General features: G+C 42.2%; 1 protein-coding gene across 22 annotated transcripts in view; it reads left to right on the forward strand.

The window, feature by feature from the left end:
• DOCK9 (dedicator of cytokinesis 9) overlaps positions 1-23472 on the forward strand; it is a 294889-nt gene that overhangs the window by 79408 nt on the left and 192009 nt on the right. For 3 of the 22 annotated variants that reach the window (XM_087865026.1, XM_087865031.1, XM_087865032.1), the window contains exon 1: positions 21492-21776. The exons of 13 other annotated variants lie outside the window; for them this stretch is intronic. In XM_087865026.1, coding sequence (XP_087721152.1) covers positions 21651-21776 — 126 coding nt within the window. In that variant the 5' untranslated portion in view covers positions 21492-21650. Of the gene's footprint in view, positions 1-21488; positions 21777-23472 lie in introns of those variants that run through there. 6 more of the 22 variants (XM_045810972.2, XM_045810975.2, XM_087865021.1 and 3 more) reach the window with 5 other exon arrangements.

A 23472-nucleotide genomic window follows, 5' to 3' on the forward strand; every position in this document is an offset into this window, starting at 1 on the left:
GAGGAATAACAACGCCTGGTCTTCTGACTTGGGAGGTGGTGATGCCGTTAATCAAATGCAGGCACTGCAGGGGCGGGGTCGGGTTTCAGTGCCGCTGGTGTGAGAGCGGAGAAAGGAGAGATCGGGAGTTCACTTTGGGTCTTGCTGAGTTTCCAATGCCTGTGGAACCTTCAGGTCAGAGACAGATCCAGCTTTTGGAGGGCCCTGAAGCATTTACAACAGAGAGCCCCTCTTTGAGAAAATGAATAGAAAATTACAGATAACAAGTTAGGTGCAGGACCTTGGGCGGGACCTCTGCCTGCCAGGGAGGGTCCTGCCACTTAAGCCTTGTTAACTTCCGGTGAGCCTGCTGGGGCTTCATGGCAGGTGTCTGAGGCTCCCTGAGGTCTCCTGCCCTGTCCCTGTCTTTCTGGATGTCAGGAAGTCCCCAGGTTCTTCGCTCTGAGCTGTAGGCTGGTCGTCCAATTAAAGTTAATCCAGGGGTTACCTCAGTGTGGTGTCTAGGAAGACCCATGTCGTACCTTCTGACTTTTCTGCGGAAAATGTATCCTGCTTCCTCTGTCTTCCTATCACTCAAAAGAAACAGAAAAGAAAAAGCCACAAAGTGCTTTTATTAGATGAGGGGTTGCGTTTATTATCCCTATCCATGACCAAAAGAGAGTAACAGTATGAAAATATATTCTGCTTGAATTTTCAACAGGAATTGGAAGCCATGTAGACAATGAACTGTTAATACTTCCAGATTTTCCTGTGAAGAAAGAGTTTTGGGGAGCTATTTTACCTGTGGCCTCTTAACTTAGAATAAAACCTTTTAAACAAGGTTTATATGGTTTCCTAATAGGGATTAAAAGTGGTTTCATAATAGCCAGTAAATGTAAGGCGTAAGGCAGTACATTTAGATAATTCTCCCAATAATACTTACAAAATGAGTTTTGTAGCAGTAACATGGGCGTGGAGAACAGAACCCTAGAATCATTGTTTAGTCTGTGTCTTTGAAAACTCCAGCTGAAAAGCCTTTCCTTGCAGGGAGGTGGTTGTGGACACTGCCAAGGACAAGGTTATATTTGGGCAAAATGTTGTCCGCCCTCCTCCTGCTGCGCTTGGCCTGTGGGACCACCACAACAGCCCTTGTCCTTGGCGTGGCCACCTGCCCACCCGAACTCTCAGTGTTCCAGAATCCACCCCCACTTCCTTTTTCTGTCAGTCTCTGTGTGTGAATGATCTCAGCTAGATGTTGGGCTCTTATCTGATTAAAACATTCACACATGGTATAAATAGCTAACAATTACATCTGCCAAGGGGTATTTGCATTTCAGAGGGGAGTTTGCTAACTAAGGGTAGCACTGGAGGTGATGATGGAAGATTTGGGAGCAGCTTGTCATTTATTTCCAAACTGTGGAGTGAATGGGGCTTTGGATGCCAGTGAGTCTCTGAGTTTGGGTTTTTGTTTTGATTATAGAAGGAGAGTATTTTTACCTAATTTTTCTTTCTTTTCCAAGTAGGCGAGTTTTCTATGTATGGTTATCTAAAGCAAATTTCTAATGTTTAATTGGGAGGGCATGAGATTTTAAGTGGGGGCCTATTTTGTTGTGTCTTGCCACCTGCAAGCCATCCGGTTCCTCTCCAAGCTCGCAGAAAAATCAGCTTGGGCATCAAACATCTCGCTTTGGACGGATTGGCTCCTGCTCTTGTGCGCTGGAAATATCTGCGATTTCATCACTGGGCCGTGTATAGAAAGAGCACTAAACGTTACTTTCTCATTCAAGTCCATGACCTGCTCCCACTCTGAGTCTGTGTTTAAAACTGAGTGCTGCATCTTAAGGAGGACATATCAGGGCAGGAGAAAATCCAGAGAGGGACTATGAAAAGGACCAGTGCATATTTATAACAGAATTGTTAGGTAGCCTCTTCTATGTGTGTTCCTCCCAGAGCCTTGAGTCAGACCAGGTCATCCTGCTTTTATAAATCTGATGGGGCAGGGGGGTTGGGTGGGATGGGGACTGAAGACAGGCAGAGCCCTGAACGTTTTAGCCAGACCTGGAAAATGGTCATTGTTGTCTTATTTTTGGTTTCTCTTTTCCACTAACCATAGTAGGATTTCACCAGTGCTCCTTTGCCAAATTGATAAACACAGGCGCATCTGGGAAGTGATGCTAGGCAGTTAATGCTGAATTTCTGTTTTCACTTTTCACCGTTAGAATTCAGCCACCTTTTAGAATGGGCTGTTGTGGAACAGAAGGATGCAGGCTGCCGCCCAAATCATACTCTTGTGACCGGTGTTGTAAAACAAGCGGAAACTCTAATAGTTTCTGCAGATGCGTGTTTATCAAAAATGCTGGGCACTGTCCAAAGGGAGAGCAGGCAGCAATGCTCTTAATTTTGAAAACAACCTCTGGCTGCCTCAGAACATTCAAACGTTATTCATTTTTTGTGATTTCTAATCTCTCTCTGTTAGAAAAGGTTGGGATGAAAAAAAAAAGAAGCAATGTAAAGAAAAACTTTGCGGATAAGCTTTAAGAAGCTTATGTTGTCTGAACTGCAGTCCCAGACATGAGGACTTGGCTGGGCCCAGGCAATTAGAGAATTCGGGAGAAAGCCACACAGTCTTGAAACAAGTAAGAGTTCATCACATAAGAATTCCTTCTATTGGGAAATGAATTTTTAAAAACCCTTAAAGCTATTTTTGCTTTTCTTATTAAAAATGTTTTGTCACCCTCTCTTTGGCCACCTTCTAGCACACGTGTGTGTTTATGTGTGTGTGTTCATAAGCTGCTCCCACAGACCTTATTCCAGGCCACGTACCCACCCTCTGAGTCTGAACAACAAGAGTAATGAGTTTGAAAGATTGTTGAAGGAACTCAGGGAATTGCCACATTAGGTTTTCAGAGAGTACTTAGGCCATTTATTTCCAAAATATACAATGTATGAACTTCTCATGCCAAACTCTGAGTTTGAGGTAGGTCTTTTTATCACATAAGTAAAAGGAAGAGTTGATGCAAGTCTTTCTGTGTTTAGATGATTTATATCACAAAACTGTGATTCTAAGGCTGCTTCCCCTTTTCCCCTCTCTCTCCCTCTTCACCCTCCAAGGACATTGTGGCCATCTTTCTCCACCACCCGCTCTCTGTGTGTTTGGGATTATAAAGTAATTTTAATAAGAGCCCTAAAGATTAATCTGGTTGCTTAGATCCATGAGCAAATACAGATGGCTTTGGATTGTCCAACATGATGGACAGCCCGCCCCATCACCTCTCCCCATTACTACTTTGTAATTAATAGAGAGAAGTCTAAATGGTCTAGAGGAGTTGCATGCCCTGAGTTTCAGCTGGATTTTTAGCAGCCCTGGAACTTCCCTTTAGAGGGTGTTGTTACTGTATTGGGTACGAGAGAGACTGGGAAGAGCTCATTTGGGTGGGGGTTAGGAAGGTCGGTCTAGAAGGAGGCAGTGCTGACCAAGACTGTGCTCCCTGAATCACACATCTCCTCCTTTATGGATTTTACCGAGTCTCTTGGGTTGGAAACTCTGAAATATTTTGGCAGCTGGGCTTGGGACTCTGCCTGCGTGATTCAGATGGAAACCGAGGCCAGAAGTGCTGTAAGTGCATTCGAGGTTAAAAAGGGCCTTCAAACTCTCATCACATAATTGGTGACTGGCTTTTTCCATTTGTCTGTCTGCCAGGACAAATGATCAGCCCTTAGTTGATACCCTAAGGGGGAGCATATTGGAACCACGAAGGTGGGGCGGTTCCTACCTTTATGGGCTTCTGCTTCATTTAGTAAGACGAGACTTGCATGCCAAGGTGTGTGCGTGCCCCGGCCTTGTCACACCCTGTGTGGCTTTTCTCTGTGACGTGTCCCCTCACCCCTGCCCTGTGGCTCCACCATCCACCCAGGTCCCGTGTTAGCTGTTCTCATCTGTGACTCACAGAGGGCCAACCATGTGCAAAGGAAAAGCAGAGTTTGTCAGGGTGGGCACATCCCGGGTGTTTCTGGTGTGCAGTACACCTTGGAAAAGCAGCCTGGCCTCTGCCTCACAGCCTGAGAAACTCCTCAGGGCTCTTTGCAAAGAGGATTGTGGGGATTTAGCAGGGCTTTGTGGTGTTGGCAGAGGGTAGGCTGGGCCGTTACCACACCTAGGCGGAGCAAACCCCTGTCTAACTGTGAGGTTGGAAAGTAGTGTGCTTCTCACATGGAAGTGTTTTCTGTGATATAACAAAGATGCACAAAAAGTATTCCTGACCACTCAGAACTTTACATTCCACCCTGATGAGCTGTGAGTCAACAAAGCACAGAGACAGGAAAAGTGAATTCCCAGGAAGAAACCCAGGAGGCTGAGCATGGCAAACCGTGGAAAATAGTCTAAACACAGAGAGGTGGGCCAGGTGGATGGAGTATTGAGAGGGTGATGGAGGATGTCAGAGGAGTGGAGGAGGCTGCCTGTGTAACAAGTCAGGAGTGTGGAATCATCTGTGGGGGGCCTCAGCTAAGTGAGTTTGCTGTCTGTTCCTTAAGTTACCCGGATGTGTGGCATCTCAGGCAGCATGGGCAGAACCCCCCTCCCCCGCCTTAAGCTGGTGTATTCTAGAGTAAGTGCCCTGTGCCTGCCTCTTTTCCTGTTCAGAGGCTGTAGAAAGGGGAGCACATATCTTGTCTTTTCTTTCTATTAAGCCATCTGAGAAATGGGTGCAGATTGGGCTTAGCACAGATGGAGTTTCTTTAGGTTTCAGAACACTCAAACATTTTTTTGTGAAACGTTTGTGCTGTTAGCAGCACAGTTTATTTCTAAGTTATTATTTTGATAACACATAAAAAAATTTACATTGGAAATTAAGCATTGTGGCCATAGTCATCCTTCTGTGACACAATAGCCTGTGACCAGAGTGGACAGACCTTGACCAGCTTGCTTAATGAGCCACCCTTTCCTCTTGTGGAAAGGAAGATTTGCATTAGATGATCTCTTCTAAGTCAGAAATTCTTTGGTTTTGAAATAGTGTCGTCATGTATATAGATCGTTAGGGAACTATAAAGCATAGTCCAGTTGGAGTATGGGGTGGAAATAGATGAAAAGTTAAGTAACTAGGTAATATTAGTCTTTACCTAAGCTCAGGATGACTTTTGAAGGTATAAGTCAGCTATTGGCGAATTGCTGTCAGTACTCAGGATCTGGAAAAAGATGTGTAACTACTGTCATAGTAGTGTTGGTTTGCACCATGGTTACGGGTGGGTGAGAAGGGGGTGTGGTGATTATTACTATCACCGGTGTTGCTCAGGGCTCTGTCCTGGGCGAGCATCTTCATACATACATGATTATAAGTAACCTAATTATGATTATATAAAAATGTGATGCTAGGATGAATATACTGAACCTTGGGACATATGTTTTCTTATTGCAGAAGAAGGTCTGTACATTTGAGAAGTAATTCCTCTGAGAGAATTGGTGCAAGGTTTCTTAGTCTCAGCACTACCAGCATTTTGGGCTGGATAAGTCCTTTCTATAGGGGCTGACTTGGGTGTTGTAGGATATTTAGCAGAATCTCTGGCCTGTACCGACTGGATGCCAGTATCAACTCCCTCTTCCACAAGATGTGAAAACCAAGAATGTCTCTGGATACTGCCGAGTGTCCTCCAGAAGAGGACAAAATTGCCCCCATTTGAGAACCACTAGTTTAGAATATCTGATGCTTTGGGTTCAGTCTGCAGTTCAAAGGGTAGGTGCTCCAAACATGCCCGAGATTGGCAGAAGCAGGTGCCTGTCTGTATCAGAGTTTCCATCTAGGAGATGGTGTGCACACCCCAGCTTCTATTGAGACTCATGCCAACAGCCCTTCTCCTGCCTTGGGTATTTCATTTTGGATGTTTCTAAAGTAAATAAAGTCTGGTTCATTGATTTTTTTAAAATTTAATTTTGAAGCACCAATCCATTTTTTTTTAAACTTTATTTTTTTAGAAAGGGGAGAGAGAGTGGGTGGGGAGGGGCAGAGGGAGAGGGACAGAGAGAATCTTAAGCAGGCTCCACTCTGAGCATGGAGCCCAACGCAGGGCTCAATCCCACAACTCTGAGATCATGACCTGAGCCAAAATCCAGAGTCAGATGCTTAACCAACTGAGCCAGCCAGGCTCCCCAGCACCAATCCAATTTTAAATTATTTTTTTATTTTTATGTTTGTAGGAACTCTGTGCCAGAAAGGGGACAAAGACCAAATATATATTTATTATAAATAACAGTATCACAGTCCACTCCTTGGGCTTCAAACAAGGAACCCTTGTAAGAAAACATTCCTAAAGGTCAAAGGATCCTGGCACATTACTAGAATCTCATTCAGTTATCAATAACTATCCAGTCCATCAGCATGTCATATGAAAATGTCTCCCAGGGCAAGGCCACTCAGGTTTCAGGCTTCTATTCTTGTTAGGTTCCAAAACCAGGAGAGATGTCAGCAATACATGGCTTCACCCTTTCCAGCATCTGGACTCAAGAACAGCCAGATGGAAAAGATGTACAGGGCAAAGTTATGGGGAAGGGCAAGCTATGGGGAAAGGGGCACGAAGCTTCCCTGCTGTTTTCCACCCTGCCATTCTCCAAACCTCTCCACATGTTCACCAACCTGGAAGCTTCCCTAATTTTACTTTTAGAGCCAACACAAACCTCCCTTTGCAAGGAGCTAGGTGATCACCCATGAACTCCTATGAGCATTTGATTGCCTCTCTCCTAGGTTCCCAAGTGCTGGTCCTCCGATCATGACAAAGCTGTTTCTGATTGGTGCAGAAATGAGGAAAATAAGGAAAATGTAGTGATCTCTTTACGTTTTAAAAAATTTTTTTTTACAGATTTATTTCTTTATTGTAGAGAGAAAGAAGGAGAGAGAGAGAACATGTGTGAGTGAGGGGAGGGGCAAAGGGAGAGGCAGAGAGAGAGAGAGAATATCTCAAGCAGACTCCTCACTTAGCATGGAGCCCGATGTAGGGCTTGATCTCATGACCCTGAGATCATGACCTGAGCCAAAACCAAGAGTTGGATGCTCAACCAACTGAGTCACCCAGGTGCTCCAAGATTTAAAAACTTAAAAAAAAAATTCTAAGATTGCCATTTCTAGTTTCAAGTATGTTTGGGTGTGTGTTTTAAATAACCCTTTCTTCTTTATGAAACACTGGTAGTGATTAATATTATTTAGGCTTTGTATTTTAGTATTTGTTACTTGGCACAACAGATACTGGAAACCTATGACAGCGTCCTGATAAAAATAAGTCAACAATATATGTGAAACTTCTTTGACAAAGTTGTGAATTCAGGGTGTCAAAAGGTATCTTCTCATATTGCAGCTTGATGGCATTAAGGTATATTGCTAAAAGTAATACCATACTTTTTTTTCTCTTTGAGGTAAAAGCAGTTGACTCCCTTGAGGTTTTGACATAAGCAAATTCCATGTATTATTCATCTAATTCTAACTACAGTGAGAGAAAGTATTTAATAAACTGTTTTTTTTAACAAACTGTTTTAATCACTTTCCCCACTCTAAATGATCGCAAAGGGACCATTAGATTTCTATATTGAGCAAAGAATATATTTAGCTCAGAGCTCTTCCTCCTTGCACTGTTAGAAAGAAAAACACTAAAACCTTTTCCCCAGCATTCATTTGGACACAGTACAAACAGTGATTTAAGAGGTTGTCTTTATCACCGCCATATTTTATAGCTACTCAGAGGGCACCAACATCTGGCTTTTAATCCAGTTGAGTGAGTCAGGAACTGGGTTTTTTTTTGTTTGTTTGTTTTTTTGGGGGGAGGGCGGGTTTCTGTCTTGAATATGGGAAGGAGGGCACTTAGAAATGTACTACTGGGGGGCGCCTGGGTGGCACAGCGGTTAAGCGTCTGCCTTCGGCTCAGGGCGTGATCCCGGCGTTCTGGGATCGAGCCCCACGTCAGGCTCTTCTGCTATGAGCCTGCTTCTTCCTCTCCCACTCCCCCTGCTTGTGTTCCCTCTCTCGCTGGCTGTCTCTATCTCTGTTGAATAAATAAATAAAATCTAAAAAAAAAAAAAAAAAAAAGAAAGAAATATACTACTGGAAAGGATTCCTAGTGAAGTTATGTTGTTCCTCGTGGTCCCTGCCTTCCTTCATGCTGTTTGTCAGTTCTGGTTGCTTCTCTCCAAGACAGTCATTTGCATCTTACCAGGTTGAGTAGTGGCCTGGTTAAAATAATAGACACTCTTTGCATGTAATTTATATACCTTTTCCTAGAACACTTTTTTATTTTTTAATTTCCACATCTAATCTCCCAAAGGTTTCTGTGAAGTAGGTCGAAGGCAAATGTTCCTCTGCTAATAGCACAAACACGGCAGCTACGCAGTGGTTACATCATTTCTCAGGTCACATAACAAGATTATAATAACTAGGTGGTTGACCCAAGAATTAGGATTTTGGAATCTCACACTTGAACCACAGTAGTCAACTTACTCTACTGTGCCCCTGTCATTTCCCCCCAGGGATTTTGTAGGAAATTGAAGTATTAGCAGATATTCATATTTACTTTAATTATTTTTATTACTGCATATGCTGTGGAAAAGAAAGTTCTGCTTTAAAGTTATTGAGGGAGGGAGATAGCAATAAGAATTTATTTCTCACTTGTGACAGGATCCCGTTGGGTATACATTGGGTGGTCTTCTGTGTGACGATTCAGGAATCTCTGGCTCTGCATCCATGGCTTTTCTGTGGCACAGGGCCTTCTGTGGAATCTGCTTTCAGTGGGCCCACAAGGAGAGAGAGTGAGCTGGGACAGTTGTGCACTTTGTTTCATAACTGCGTGTAGACTGCTCCCTCGTATTTCTTATATTCCTTTGGCCAGAACCCAATCACATAGTTTCACCCTAACTGCTGAGGAGACTGGGAACTGTGGTCTTTGTGTCTGCCCAGCAAGAGAACCCAGGATTGGGGAGCATCTATCCCAGCAGTGCCCAATAAAAATATAATGCCAGTCTAATATGCAATTTTACATTTAAAAAACAGTAAAAAGAAAACAGGTGAAATTATTTTAATAATATGTTTTATTTAACCCAGTATATTCAAAGTATTATTCCGCATGTAATCAGTAAAAACTTAGGAATAGGATATTTAACATTCTTTTTTTTTTTTTGGATACAAAGCCTTTGAAATCCAGTGTGTATTTTATACATAGAGCTTATCTCAATTTGACCAGTCACATGTCAAATGCTCAGTAGCCCCATGCAACTAGTGGCTATCATATTGGACAATACAGGGGTAGCCTGTTTCTTCTGCCACTCATGGTATTGAAGTTACTTGCTTACAACCCTTCATCTTAGTCCCCCATTGGATTGTGTATTCCTTACCTCTCAGGACGGCACTGAGCCCCGTGGTTTCGAAATGCCTGCTGAACACTTGATGGAGGGGCAGGAGAGTTAATGCATGAATCAGCTCATTCACAAATGGATTAATGAGTAAATACGGAGAGCGTTCCATTAACTACTTTAGTGAATGTTCCTAAGATGTTCTCTTATGTGGCGAATGCTGGGTCATACAGAATATGACAAAAGTAGTGTCACACAGAAGGACAAAGTAAGCCCACTTAGCTGCAGTGGTAATATGTATCACTGAATTACAGGAAGTTTGAGCTGGAAAGAATTTGACCATCTGATAGTCTGGTGTCCTCATTTGATGAGCACCTGTCCCTGAAACAAGTGGAGACTTGGAGGTGGCATATCAGGTCCGGGGAGCTGGATCTGCCAACACTTTTGGTTGATTTAAGTCTATTGCAATAAATCCAGAAGTCCTGTTTCCCCCAAATTAATATGCTGCCGTTATTTCAAAATGAGATCCTGGGGAAAGTGTTAACAGAGTCTCAATTTAAAAATGCTGCCAAACAAAACTTCTTTAAGATTCTTTGTTTATTTTACTGGCTTCAAGTCTTAAATCAGGGACTGGGAAGGCTCATGAAAGTTGTCATCAATCTAATGTACATATCTGAGTAAGAGATTCTATTTAAAAGGAAAATAGTACATTAAGCCTGTATTATTGCATGAGGGGTATTTTTTTTCCATTACTGGCCTAATTGCAGTGAATTGTGGAGGATACATATGGAGGATGTAACTTTGGCATCTTATTCCTCTTATGGGGGCTGGGGGAGAAAGGAAATCCTTAGAAATGCACGTTGCCTTTCTCTAAATAGATTGCTTTATTGCTTTTAGTTAGCAACTGTAAAGGTCACAAATTTGAACTTGAATGAGAGCTTGTAACTGAGCTGGCAAACAAGGTGTTTGTGAAAGGGTTCTAGGCCACAAAACCCTAGGGTGGGTTTTGTTCTGCATTATCTTGGGGGGGGGGGTATCCTGCTAACCTAGGGTTTCAGTATGCGGTCACACCATTGAAAGTATTTGAGAGATGTGTGAAGTTTGCACTGCTCTGTAGGTCCTTTCTTATTGGCTCAAAATTGAAAGGCATTTCATTTTGGCAGGGGTGGGGGGAAGAGGAGAGAGGAAGGTGTGTGAAGGTTAATTCTGGTGGAAGAATCTAGCCACAAAGTTGTGTTTTTCCCCAAAGTCCAGCTAAATAGAAATGATCAGTCGTTAATGAGTCAAAACCTGCCACGGTGTTTTGATAAGCCTAGAGTGTGTGCTCCATCCTGGGGAGAATATGTAAGCTCTTTGGCCTCATCCTCATGCCACCCCTCACTTGCAGCCAAGTACAGTCGTCTGTGTCATACCTGTGCACAGACATGTCTGGGAACCCATCCATGTTGCCTTGTATTGGATCTGCTTTTAAACATCGTGGGTTGTTCTTGTCACTTTTAAGTTAATAAATTAGGACCAGTGATTCTCAGACATCGATAGATGAGAGAGCCTTTGGCATAGGTGATGTGGGGAACGAAAGCAGAAAGAAATGTCGATAAAATTAAATTTCCTTACAACCTGCAGCCTATTGACAAATACTTGAGGCAGGAGGAGTATGACATTCCTTCAGGAAACTCACAACTGTCTTAATGTTAATGCTTTGCTAGAGGCAAAAACAACCTTAGCTTGACGATAGTCAGGTCTCCTTGTATTGCCTCTGTGTTTAAACGTTGTGGGTGTTCTTGTCTCTTTAGAGTTAATAAATTAGGATCCTTGATTCTCAGACATAGGTGGATGAAAGCCTCTAGCATAGGTATCATCTGGGTGTTGTGAAAAATATAGCTCAAGATTCAAATGTAGCAGGAGTTTTGGGTGGTTTCTGGAATCTGTAATACGGAAGCCAGCAGGCATTTGACAGGTTAAGATCAGGAGGTGGTAAGGGAACATTTTCTGGAGGCCTGAGGAGGCAATACAGACACTTAGTGGTCTTTGTGCCTAAGGTTCGGGTCAGGCAGTTGTGAGTAGGGCAGGGGAGACCGCGGGGGCCACAGGGGGAAGGGGTGTCACTGGGGAGTCACCCTGGTTTAGCACTGGAGAAACCACTCTGCTTTGGGAGCCAGATCTCCAGGTCATCTGTTTGTTTCTAACTTCCTTCCTGTGCGGAATGAAAATGAGAGGAAAGCCTTTGCCCTCACCTTTTCCCTTTCCCTCACTGTGTTCCATACTTTGAACCATTAGGAGGTTTCACCTTTGTATGAACAATTAAATAAAAGAGGTTTCAGTAGAGTGGGGTTTTGGTCTTTTGCCCAAATTGCCTGTGTATTACTTAATCATCTTAAGAAGAAGAATGTACGTTGAGCTTGAGTTTAAATCTTTATCTGACAAGCTGGTTGCTTGTAGACCGTTTTAAAGTTTTTTAATTTACTTATTTGACAGAGAGAGAGAGAGCGAGAGAGCACAAGCAGGGGGAGAGGCATAGGGAGAGGGAGAAACGGCCTCCCTGCTCAGCAGGGGGCTCGATCCCAGGACTCTGGGATCATACATGAGCTGAAGGCAGACGCTTATCTGAGCCACCTGGGCACCCAAAGTTGATTTATTTTTATGGTGAAGGAAAGTAAAAATGATCTCTTATTAACCTGTAAAGTTGTTTTGCCACGTAGGGATTCTGTGATCTTGGACTAGTTCTGTGACCTTGGACTGATTCCTTATCTTTTGTGCCTCAATGTCCTCATCTGTAAAATGAGAGTACCTGTCTCAGGGTTGACGGAGGAATAAATATACAGTGTGTCACAGTGCCCGGCACAGAGTAAGGCCTTGCTAAGTGGGGCCATGCTGGAGCCTGAGGCAATCACATTCATTTATTCTGATCCCAACGTCATTCTAAGTTTCGTTTATCATGCCTTGTTTTGGTATTAATTTTGATTTTTACTTGAGAATTTCATTGAATTTCATCTATCCTGATTGCTGAATTTTTAGTGCTCTCTTAAATTCTGTTCTGGAATCATGTGCCTCACTAACCTCCCCCCAGTCCTGCCTCCAGAGGAGCAGTTGTATGCATTACATGATTTTAAAAAATTTCCCAAGTAGTAATAAATGGCTTTAAAAAAGTTTTAAAATGTGTTTAGTTTAAAGTAACTCATACTTATTGTAAGGAAAGTTTAAAAAATATAGGTAAATAGAAAGAAGCGTAAATAAAAGCCTTTGTTCCATATTTCGGACACAACCGTTATTAGCATTAAATTTCAGTGGCTCCCCGAGGAGATATATGTTCAAAAGGGAGATGAAGTTATCTATTTAGTTACCAGGTTTAAGATTAATTTTGAAGCATAGTAATGATGCACACTTAAGGTAAGTCATTTAACTTAGAAGAACACTGGTTTCCACAAACAAAAATGCTTAATATAGTGTTAGTATTGTAGGGGTTAAATTGAACTGAAATAAATGAGGATATATGTCAAGGGCCGAGCACGTAGTAGGGACTCAAGCAATGTTTTCCTTGCCCACCTCTGCAGTCCCCCAAGCCACTCATGCTCTTCCCTTTCCTCCTCCTTTCTGTGTTGAAGTTCTTGTGTGACAGTTACCAAATAATAATAATAAGTAAGTATTGACTTATAGATTTAGGTCTTGGCAAATCGTAAATGGACGTGTGTGCCTGGAGGGCTCCTAGGTGCTCATTGGAAACCTTGTTAGTTTCGTGTTTATTTTACCTTCTAGTTTTGAATGAACAGAGGGGCTTTAAGACCTTGCCCCTCTTTGTGGAGGGGCACTGGAATATTCACAGCCGCTGGTGTTCCAGTTTTCAGAGCTTGATGAAATATCACCTTCTTCCTTCTAACCATAACTTTTCCTGGAAGAATTTTTCCCTTTGTTTGAGAGGGGACAGCTGAAGCCCATTGTGTTGCGTGTATAAAACTTCAGAAATGTAACAGAAGTAATAGGACTCTTCAACAACCTCAGTAAAGGACCAAAGGTGGCTACAGCTCCATGACCGTCACTGTCACCACCACCACCAACATTGGTTACAAGTTATGTCATGTGTGTGTTTTGATTTGGCAATACAGAGGAGGGAGGCTTTGGTACCTTCCTTGGCATTGGCCCTCCCCACACACTGTGTTTGTGTGTCTTGCTCTGGTCCCTTTATTTGTCACATATCTACGAAGAAATTCATTTAGATGAGTTCCATATTTTTACAAGCACTCATGGGGGAAAGTTTGACTTGTCAGGATGTGTCGTCCAGGAATAACGTTTGAGCCCCCTAAAACTGGCTTTGTTTCCTATTCCTTGGCCGTCTCAATTTCGCATAGGAAATCCGTCACAATGAGTTTGGAAGAAGTGGAAGACCATCTTTTAGGTGGCAGGATGAGAAGGGATACATCATCTTTGCTGCTGATGAGTTTATCTTATGGAGGGGACATAATCTACTGCTTTTTAAAAGCGGGGACTTTCCAATTATTGTTAGGGAACTGGAATGATTGTAAATGGTCATTGTCTTTTAAATGCAAGTTAAATTAAGCCCGAAGTCCTAGGGGTACTCCTCAACTCACTTTGCCAAGTTTCCGCCTGGTGGACTTTCCCCTTGCAGCCTGGGGCTGTTTTCCTTTTTGCCAAAGTAAGTGTCCAGCTTTTGCCTGGAGGTCAGTCCTCTCTCCTGCCCCTAGGGTAGGTAGCTGATGGCCAAGAACTGTGACTTCTGGGAGTCATCAGCCCTGTGCGCCCTGCCAACTTGTCCCATCTCCATCATCTGTAAGTCAGGGGGGTCCACCAGTTTTGTACCTTATCAACACTGAAGGAACATGCTTTAAGTAATGTTAACATACACAAAGATTTTACAGAACTGATAAACTTGGAGGGTGGTTATTTGCGGTTTTCATTAGGTTGCTTTGGGAGGTAGATACGGGGAGAAGTGAAGGAATGGACATTTTGTCTTCCGTTTACAATGGAATGGAGGCATTTTATTTGGAAAGAAAAACTTTAGTGCTTAAAAAAAATCTTTTGGTGGTTTTTCTCACCATGCATATATTTCCTAGCCCTTAACTTCAACCCTTGTCACGTAGTGAGGAAAGTTAGAAAGTCCTTCATTTCAACTCCTGTGAGGCGTGGGTCTGTGATGAATCAAACCAAAGTGAAGCAGTTTCATCATTTATTCTCTAAGCAAACATTTATGGATTGCCTACTGTGTACACACCACATAGCCCCGTCCTTGCTGCAGTGCTTAAAGCTGACAGGGGGAGATCATATGTGCTGGGATGGCCTTGTCAGGGTGGACCGTGAGCTGGCGGGGCGTTGGTAACTCAGGCTGGGAGTTTCGTTTCCTGAGAAAAATCAGGGACATTATGTTTTCCTTTGCTTTGTAAATTTCCACCTCTAAAACAAATCATTGACACTGTTGGCTGAATTATCATTATTGTGTTTAAAGTAAATTGACAGTTTACAGAAAAACTATTGGTGTGCAGAGCGTTAAAGCTCTCTATCCAGACTGCGGGGATCCTAACTCTTCAGTAAATTTGTCCAAGAAGTATTTTTTGAGCATCTACCCTGTTTTAGGACCTGGGAATAGACCAGTGAACAAAATAGACAAAATTCTTTGCCCTCACAGAGCATCTTCTTCTTCTTCTTTTTTTTTTAAATTGGGATTTGACAAATAAGGAAAGTAGAATACAGAATGCCAGATGGTGATGGAGGCTGTGGAGAAACAGAAGCGGGGAGAGGGAATGTCATTGATGGCAGTGGGGCTGTCTTCACGGAGAAGCTTCTTGAACATTTGTGGCTGCATGCAGTCCGTGTTCCACACACAGTGGGACACATCCATGATCCACTTGGGTCTTGGGAATGCACAGAATCCAGTTAGAATGTAATGGTGGACATTTTGGTCCCTGTTTTCCAGAGGAGGGACCTGGGGCCCCTGGGGTGGTAAAGTCCCTGTGCTGAGTTCACACAGCCAGTACCAGAGAGCAGTCTCTAGAAATGGAAGGACTCTCCCATCTTTTTTTTTTTTTCTTTTTAAAGATTGTATTTATTTATTTGACAGAGAGAGAGACAGCCAGCGAGAGAGGGAACACAAGCAGGGGGAGTGGGAGAGGAAGAAACAGGCTCATAGCGGAGGAGCCTGATGTGGGGCTCGATCCCATAACGCCGGGATCACGCCCTGAGCCGAAGGCAGACGCTTTAACCGCTGTGCCACCCAGGCGCCCCTGGACTCTCCCATCTTAACTGCCTCATCTGAAAACAGAGCCTTCTTCAGGGCCTGTGCCCTGCTGTCCCAGCACTGTGAGCTGAGCCCAGAGCTGTGTAGGGGGCAGTGGCCTCCCCCTGCTCCTCCTCCTCACCCATAGAACATCCCGTAGTCCCTGTCATCTGTCAGCCTCTCAGCTCTGCTCCACCAGAGGAGGACCCTCCACGTGCAGGACATCTTCCATTGAGGATCTGACACATTTAGAAATAGATCCACTGTTGGGTCTTTTGTTTTTCTTTTGTGTGTAGTGGGGAAATGTGATTTTAAAATGTTCATCATTCCATTGGGGTGGTTTGTTTTCCCCCAAATCTCATCAATAAGGGAAGTTTTAATAGTTCATATAGACATGTAGAGCTGGAAAGACTTTTTAGTGTACATCCTTCATTTTATAGGTGAAGTTTGTGGGACCCAGAGAGGTGCAGTGACTTTTCTATTATTACATAGCTGTTGAGTCATATAGTGGGGGCTAAAACCTTGATGTGAGCTTTTCGTATACCATTTTTTTGCAATACAGAGTATTCGTTATTTCCCCTGAATATAGAAATAATAAGTGCTTTTGGAGAAAATTTGGAAAGTAAGATTTTAGAGAAAAAAAATTAATAGCCTCTCATATCAGAGTTGATCAGCAGTCATGTATTTTTTTCAATCTTGTATGTGCATGTTATTGTGGGCATTTTTTCAATGTCATTAAAAGTTCTCAAAAACCATAATTTGTATTGGTTATCTTATTTGCTCTGTTTTGGAGATATACTTTCCTGGCCTTGGCTTGTGCATCTGGCATTACGTTTCACAGAATGACCTGTTTGCTGACTTGGCCATCACTCGACAGATGAGTGGGCTGCAGGTGTTGACACTGCTGATTGCCATCGCATGGCTTGTTTATTTAACTGGTGCCTGGTGTTTAAATTGCTGTTGTCTCTACTTAAATAGAATTTGAACCTGCTGAAGTGAAGAGCTTTGTGTCTCCAAACTTTGCTTGGCTCTCTAGCTCATTTCTCTGGACCTGTATCCTTATTCTGTGAGCGGATGATCTTCCTTTGGCTCCGTCTCTGAGTGCTAGATAAGCTCTAGGGGCCTCTCCTCAGAAAAAATCACAAACACACACAGAATTTTGAATGTAATTTTAGAGCGTTCACAGACCACTTCCCCCCACCAAGTTGAGCCTTGGATTCCAGGCTCTGAACCACTGGGTTGGTTGATAATGCATATTCCATTTCTGTGATCATTCGATTAAATCTCTGATGACAAGAGAAATTGAGGTGAGCATCAGACTTTATATGAGGTTTTGTTTTGTTTGTTTGTTTGTTTTTTGGATATTAATTCTTCTAAGAGGCCTCAACGGTCTGATGCAGAAAACCCTTTCCTCTCCCACCTCTGCCTGCCCCACATCTATTTCTCTTTTGTCACTATATCCCTCCTCTACCGAAACTCTTTATCACTTTGCTCCCTGCATTTGTGTCCTCTTCTGTTCTGTTTTTCTGCTTCTTGTGCCTTCTGTGTTCTATATTTTTGTTTTTCTCAGAAGGCCAGATCATTTTCCTGACACCTTTTCTTTTCTTTGGCTAGCAAGCTGACTAATAACAATACACTGTGGAAAATCTTTAGTCATTTGCTCCTTTTTGCAATTTTTCTTAATAATTTGTACTACTGTTTCACATTTTCCCCGACCAAGAGAAAAGAGATGATTACTTTGGAGTAGACACACACGCACACACACGGGTGTGTGTATGTGTATATATATGTACATATGTATATACAGTTATTTAATATTTAGATACATATATTTAATATATATTTAAGTCTCTACCTCAAATTGTGTGTATGTCTACATGTATATATTTTATTTAAATATACTTTACATATACTTTAAAGGCATATATTTATAAAATTTAAAGCCTCTGCACTAATATATATACAAATATATATAACATATTTAATGTACATATAATACAAATATATATATACGTATTATATATATATTTGCCTTTAAAGTTAATTGTTATGTTTTAAATACCCTTCTGATACGGCAAGAGAGTGAAAAATTTTGTTGAGGTAATTGATATGTGTTCCTTGTATGGGTTATTCCTTATATAATTATTAGCTGCAGCAAAATGCAGTTTTAAATTTTATATAATTCATTGCTAAAAACAATTTTATTTACACTCCTTAAAGGTTCAGTTGTACTGTTTCCAAGTATACTTTTGTCTGAAAAATGTCTAGCAAGTTTTGCAGGATACCATTTTCTCAGCTGGGAGAAAGGGACATTTTAATTATTAGTAAATGGTCCATTGGATTTCAGTTTATGAAGAGTTGAATGCTTCTGCCTTAGTTTGGGCCATTAACAAATGAAAATGTTTGCATATTTCTACAACTACTAAATTTTACTTTAGAGATAAAGATAACCAGTGACATAGAACTGACATAAGCATTAAATTCAGCAAACGTGTTTTGGGTGCTTGCAGTCCTTAAGGCACTGGAGATGCAAAGGTGGTTAAGATATAGTTCCTGCCCGCATGACTTTATAGTCTCATCGAAGAGTGTGACACATACAAACTTAGTAAAAGGTGGACTGTGAAAAGCTCTAAAATACAGGTAAATAAAAGGAATGCCCAGAGGGTTAACAGAAGAGGAGCTAATCAATCCTGGCTAGGAGGATCAAGATGGCATTTATACTGGGTCTTAAGGCATGGGTAGGAGTCCTGGGTCAGAGGGCCTTAAGCTCCTTGCTTTTCAGAATGTGGTGGAACTTCATCTTCTTTTTTTTTTTTAAAGATTTTATTTATTTATTTGACAGAGATAGAGACAGCCAGCGAGAGAGGGAACACAAGCAGGGGGAGTGGGAGAGGAAGAAGCAGGCTCATAGCAGAAGAGCCTGATGTGGGGCTCGATCCCATAACGCCGGGATCACACCCTGAGCCGAAGGCAGACGCTTAACCGCTGTGCCACCCAGGCGCCCCCGGAACTTCATCTTCTAGTGGAAGGGGGAAGGTGGGGGCTATAGAGTCTAAAGTTAGCCTTCCTTACAGTAAAAAATTGCCCTTGGAAAATTCCATAAATTTTCTATATGGATTTCATGGTTTTGTGTACCCAACCAGTACAAACAATTTGTGTGAATATTAAAATCTGAGAATTGAAACTCATATACAGAAGCATTCATTCCATCCTTCTTCCCCACAGGGTTTACTCCTTTCTGTTTAAACAGTAAAATTCTATATACCTTTAGTTAATACATGTTAGTAGGTGTTTTTGTTATTGTAAGAGTTGAACAAGTTAATGTGTGAAAAAACTTGAAGTTGCTACATAGTAGGAGCTCAGTAAATGTTGGTGGACTTGAATCCAGAGGTCCAGGAAAAACCTTGTTCTTTGAAATGTTACAAAGGAATCCTTGGCCACTTACTTCCCATCATTCTAAGATGGCATTTCCTCTTGTGACTGCTCTGACCAGATGGCACTCTCATGTCCTCAGACATCGGTCTCACGAACCCTTTAGAGAAAGCACATCCTGCTTGGAGGTTTAGGTTCTGGAGTTGAATACTGTTCCATGGGACTCCCCTAGACCGGCCGACTTCTGAAGTGTTGGTCGTCCTAAATGAGCAGAGCAGAACCAGAGCACTTGACATTGCCTGAGAAGCTATGTAGCAGGAAAGCTGGCAATGGTATCTCCATTCCTGTACGTCCTGAGAATTTCCTTCCCTCATGAGTCCGACCCTTCGGAGGTGAGAAATTACATGGCCATCTTGCTCTCAGAATTGCTTTCCTTTATCCAGGATTAAATGCTTTCAGATGGTGGTGAGAAAGCAATGTGAACTTTGCTGCTGCATTTCCTGTAAACGTGTTGAGAACCTAGTTCATGAATCAGTCCCTTTTTAGGCAAATCTCTCTGTGGGAAATTAAAAAAATTTTTTTTCTTGCCTTATAGCTTGGTATGTTTTCTCCTTTTGGTGATATGAATTAGAGAACCTAACCTCTCTCCTGGCTACCTGGAAGCTCAGAGCCAATTTAAAGTTTTTTCCTTGATTACAAAAGAAGTATCAACTCGTTACTAAAATTTTGAAAAATATAGGAAAACTTTAAGAAGAAGATGCCTGGTTTGTGGTATGAACACAGGGGTTCAAGATCCCTGTTCGAAGGCAGCTATCATAATCAAGCAGTGAACCGGAAAGACCAGTTGATTTGAAATTTCTGAAGCATTTTGTGATGCCTTGTCACAAGATGGTTGGTGGAATAATCATTTTAGATCACACAGCTGACGTCCAGAATTTAAGATAAGGGCCAGTTTCTTCAGCTGGGAATAACAACAACAGTAACAGTAGTTCCCCTTTAAATGAATACCTACTATGTACCTGGCACTGTGCTATGCCATTTTTACCCTTTCTACCTCTTCACTAAATTACCTTAATTAAACCCAGACACTGCCTTTACCTTTAGTTGCTGATCAGCAGCTTTTACATATTTTGTTTTTTAGCAGTTGGCATAACTAGAATAGACAACTGGTGCATAGTATCATGGTGAAGAGTGTGTACACTGGATCCATATTGTCACTGCTCACTGTGTTACCTTCTGCACATGTGTAACCCTTCTGGGCCTCAGTTTCTGCATCTGTAAAATGGGGATAACCACGTTACCTCCTTGGTTGTTACAAAGATTACGTAAATTGTCCATGCTGGTTGCTTGTAGTGCTCATACAACAAATAACCTTTTAAATTCCTTTTCATTACTTACAGAATGTAAGTAATTTTGACCAAATAGGATAGCATTTCTCTCAAAGTCCTGACCTGCTGGTGACTTAATGAAAATGGGGAATTGCGGAAGAATTGGGCTACTTAGAACTTCTCAAGCCATTTCAAGAAGTTGTTCAAATTGTTGGTTATGCTGTACTTAGGCTCAGTCTGTCTGTTTAGTGTGTGGTTTCAGACTTTCTTGCCTCCTCTGATTTATAGGATAATTCTTAAGTTTTGATGTAACTGCTACTTCAACTCTATATGTATGTAACTGAGGCTCTGGGTTTTTTTTCTTTTTTTTTTTGGTCCTCTTGTAACTTTATGAAGATAGGTTTTTAAAATTCATATATCATATTGTTTTAGAACCTCGATTTGGCAAGTGAGTTTATATTTACCCTGAAAGATTACTCAAGGTTGAGAAATGGAGTAGTTTAAAAAAAATTACTGTAGAAATTAATTTTTTTAATGGCCTAGTTGAACTCTTGTGACTTATTACACAATTAATATCCACACCCAGGATTCCTGGTGTTTGAGTGACAGAAGAGAGAGACACTGCCTTATATTTTTACTGTGATCCTTTCAGTATCTCGTCTTGGGCTCATTACTGACACACTTGTTGATGGATTTAAAGTAATATTCTGTTCAATTAAAGTGTTTACCATGATAGGTAGCATCCCTGAAACTGTTTGATGACCTTGTCTTTCTCGCATAAAATAGTAGATAAATCAAGTTCCGTGTGCTGAGGTCTGCCATGCAGGGAGGGACTCTTTCCTTACACCTGCACCCATGAAGTGCAGGCTGTGGGACCCCTCACTCTTGGCCCTTCCCTGTTTTGACCACCAGCCGAGCATTCGGTGTTTAGCCATAACATGAAGGAAAGCATCCAGAAAGTACAGGATTTTAGAACACGCGGACAACCTAGCTGTCTCCTCAGCTCCAAGACCTTCAGATTTGAAGTAATCATGAAAGAATCTAACTGTGACTGATTTTCTTTTAAACACTGTGCTATTTTGATTCGGCTCCATTTGGCCCACGCCGTGTGGAACAGACACAATGAGGCTGGTCTTTATCAGAGAGACAGTACACTGTGTATTGTACAGTTCGGGTTTGTTTTCCTTTGGCCGGCGTGTGGGAACCTCCCATTCTCCGAGCAGTAGTAACACCCCTGGAGGCTGGCCCTCGCTGGCATGCCCTCCCACCCTACCGGCTCCGCGGACCCAGCCGGCGGGCTGACCACTTGTGCTTGGGAAGCCGGCTTCCTCTCCTTGCTCGGGCCAGTGGCATGCTTGTGCCTTGCACGGCCGGGGACTCGCAGCTGTCCCAGTTGCAGACTTTCTGACTGCGTTTTCAGCCGAGAATGCAGGCTGATAAATGCAGGACAAGTAGTAGAAGTGTCAAAAAGGAGCTGGTGATTGAATCCCCCCTGCGACGCAAGGATGCAGCTCAGGGTGAAGTGGAAGCAGAAGGCCCCGGGCCAGTGCTGGTGAGAGCGGTCGCCCGCTGCCTTTCTGTGGTCTTCTCCACGGAGTGCTTTTACTGTGTGTGCGTGCTTAGCGCCTCCTGGCACTCTGGTTTTAAAACTTGCTCTGCCTGTGTCTCGTGAACTCTCCTTTCTTCTCCTGTGGATTCACTTTGGTTCCACTTTGATTTTTCTTTGGGAGGAAAGATATGTTGACATTTTGTGGATGAAGGTGGTTTTCAGGAGGCTGCTTTGTCTAGAACAACTTTGTATTGTTCAAAATTATGTCCCACCTAGCTGCAGTGTTGCCAAACATACGCCCAGGGAGGCACGTTGCAGTCGCTTTCTGTGGGGTTGGCAAAGAAGTCCTTTGCAAGATGAAAACATTTTCACATGATGTATTTATGTTATTGTGAAAATTCAGATGACATTGGGGGGTTTTAACTAACATGACTGTTGAAGTTACATGTGTTCTCACTCACTCATTTTAATAGGTTAGCCTTGAACAAAGTAAGAAATAACCTAAACTTTGAACCAACTGATAGAAACGTTTCCTTTCTTGTCATTAGCGAACCTCAGAGCAGTTGGGATAAATTCAAAGGGCTCTGGTAGGCTTTTAAGGGAGGAATGTGAAAAATGGTTGTGTTGTTATCATCAATGAGTAGGTTGTGCTTCTCTCTCGGAATTTCTTTAGTACAATAAAGGCACATAATTTTTTAAGCAAACTGCAAAAAACCACCAACATGCGCTGCAGAGAGGACAATTGAGCCTTTCAGATGATCTGTTAAAGGGATTGTTAAACTAGTATTTAGTGATTTTATATAGTGATTTTTTTTTAAACATAGAGGTTCAGTTGCTGTTACAAAGTGTTTGGTTAACTAACTTAATTTTCAATTAGTCCCTTTAATAATCTGAACTTAAATTTCCCTATAATGGGTTGGATTTGAATTAAATTGTTTTCCTTGGTGACACGTGAGACTGCCTTACGTTGTTTTGCCTTCAAAATGATATTGCTAACTGTGAACTGAGAAAGGTTGTAAATATGATGGATTTTTTCACAGGGATTTTTTCTGAGTGATTTTTGTTTTCTTCCCCCTGGTATACTGGGTAGAGATGTTACTCATTATCTTGGATTCTTTTCTCCTAGCACAATAATTCATTTATCCATTGCTTGAGCCCCTTCATGCTGTGTAGATTTAACTGGTTAAAGCTCCTAGCTGATGTAACTTAGGATTTCTTGGAGGAAGTTGTGTGGTTTGGGTTCCCTTGTGAATATTCTTAAAAGTCTTTTGTCAGTGTTTCTCCAGATGTGTAGAAATATTTATCCAGAGGCTTAAATACACTATAGAAAGATGCTGTGTGCTTTTTTTTTTTTTTAATCATACAAGTGACTTTTAAAATATTTCCTTCTCAGGGCACCTTGTTGCTCTGTTTATAGAACATGTGACTCTTGATCTCGGGGTCATGAATTCGAGCCCCATGTTGGGCGTAGAGATTACTTAAAAAAAAAATAATGAAAACTTCCTTCTCTTTCTAGTGTTCCAAACATCAGCTGCTCATGTCGCAGTTATTTGTTTCGGTCAGTCTCACCCCAGGCAGGTCCACGGGGAGTTCTTTTTTCCACTCTCCTGGATGAGGCTGTGTTGGCTGCAGCTGCACCCAGTGGGTCCAGAACCTGCTGGCAGCGTGGAGAGCTCGGGCTCCGAGCATCTGCAGGGGC

The sequence above is a fragment of the Ursus americanus genome, chromosome 10 (genome assembly GCF_024610735.1).
Source record: "Ursus americanus isolate L20-20 chromosome 10, mUrsAme1.1.p, whole genome shotgun sequence".
Classification (NCBI taxonomy): Eukaryota; Metazoa; Chordata; class Mammalia; order Carnivora; family Ursidae; genus Ursus; species Ursus americanus.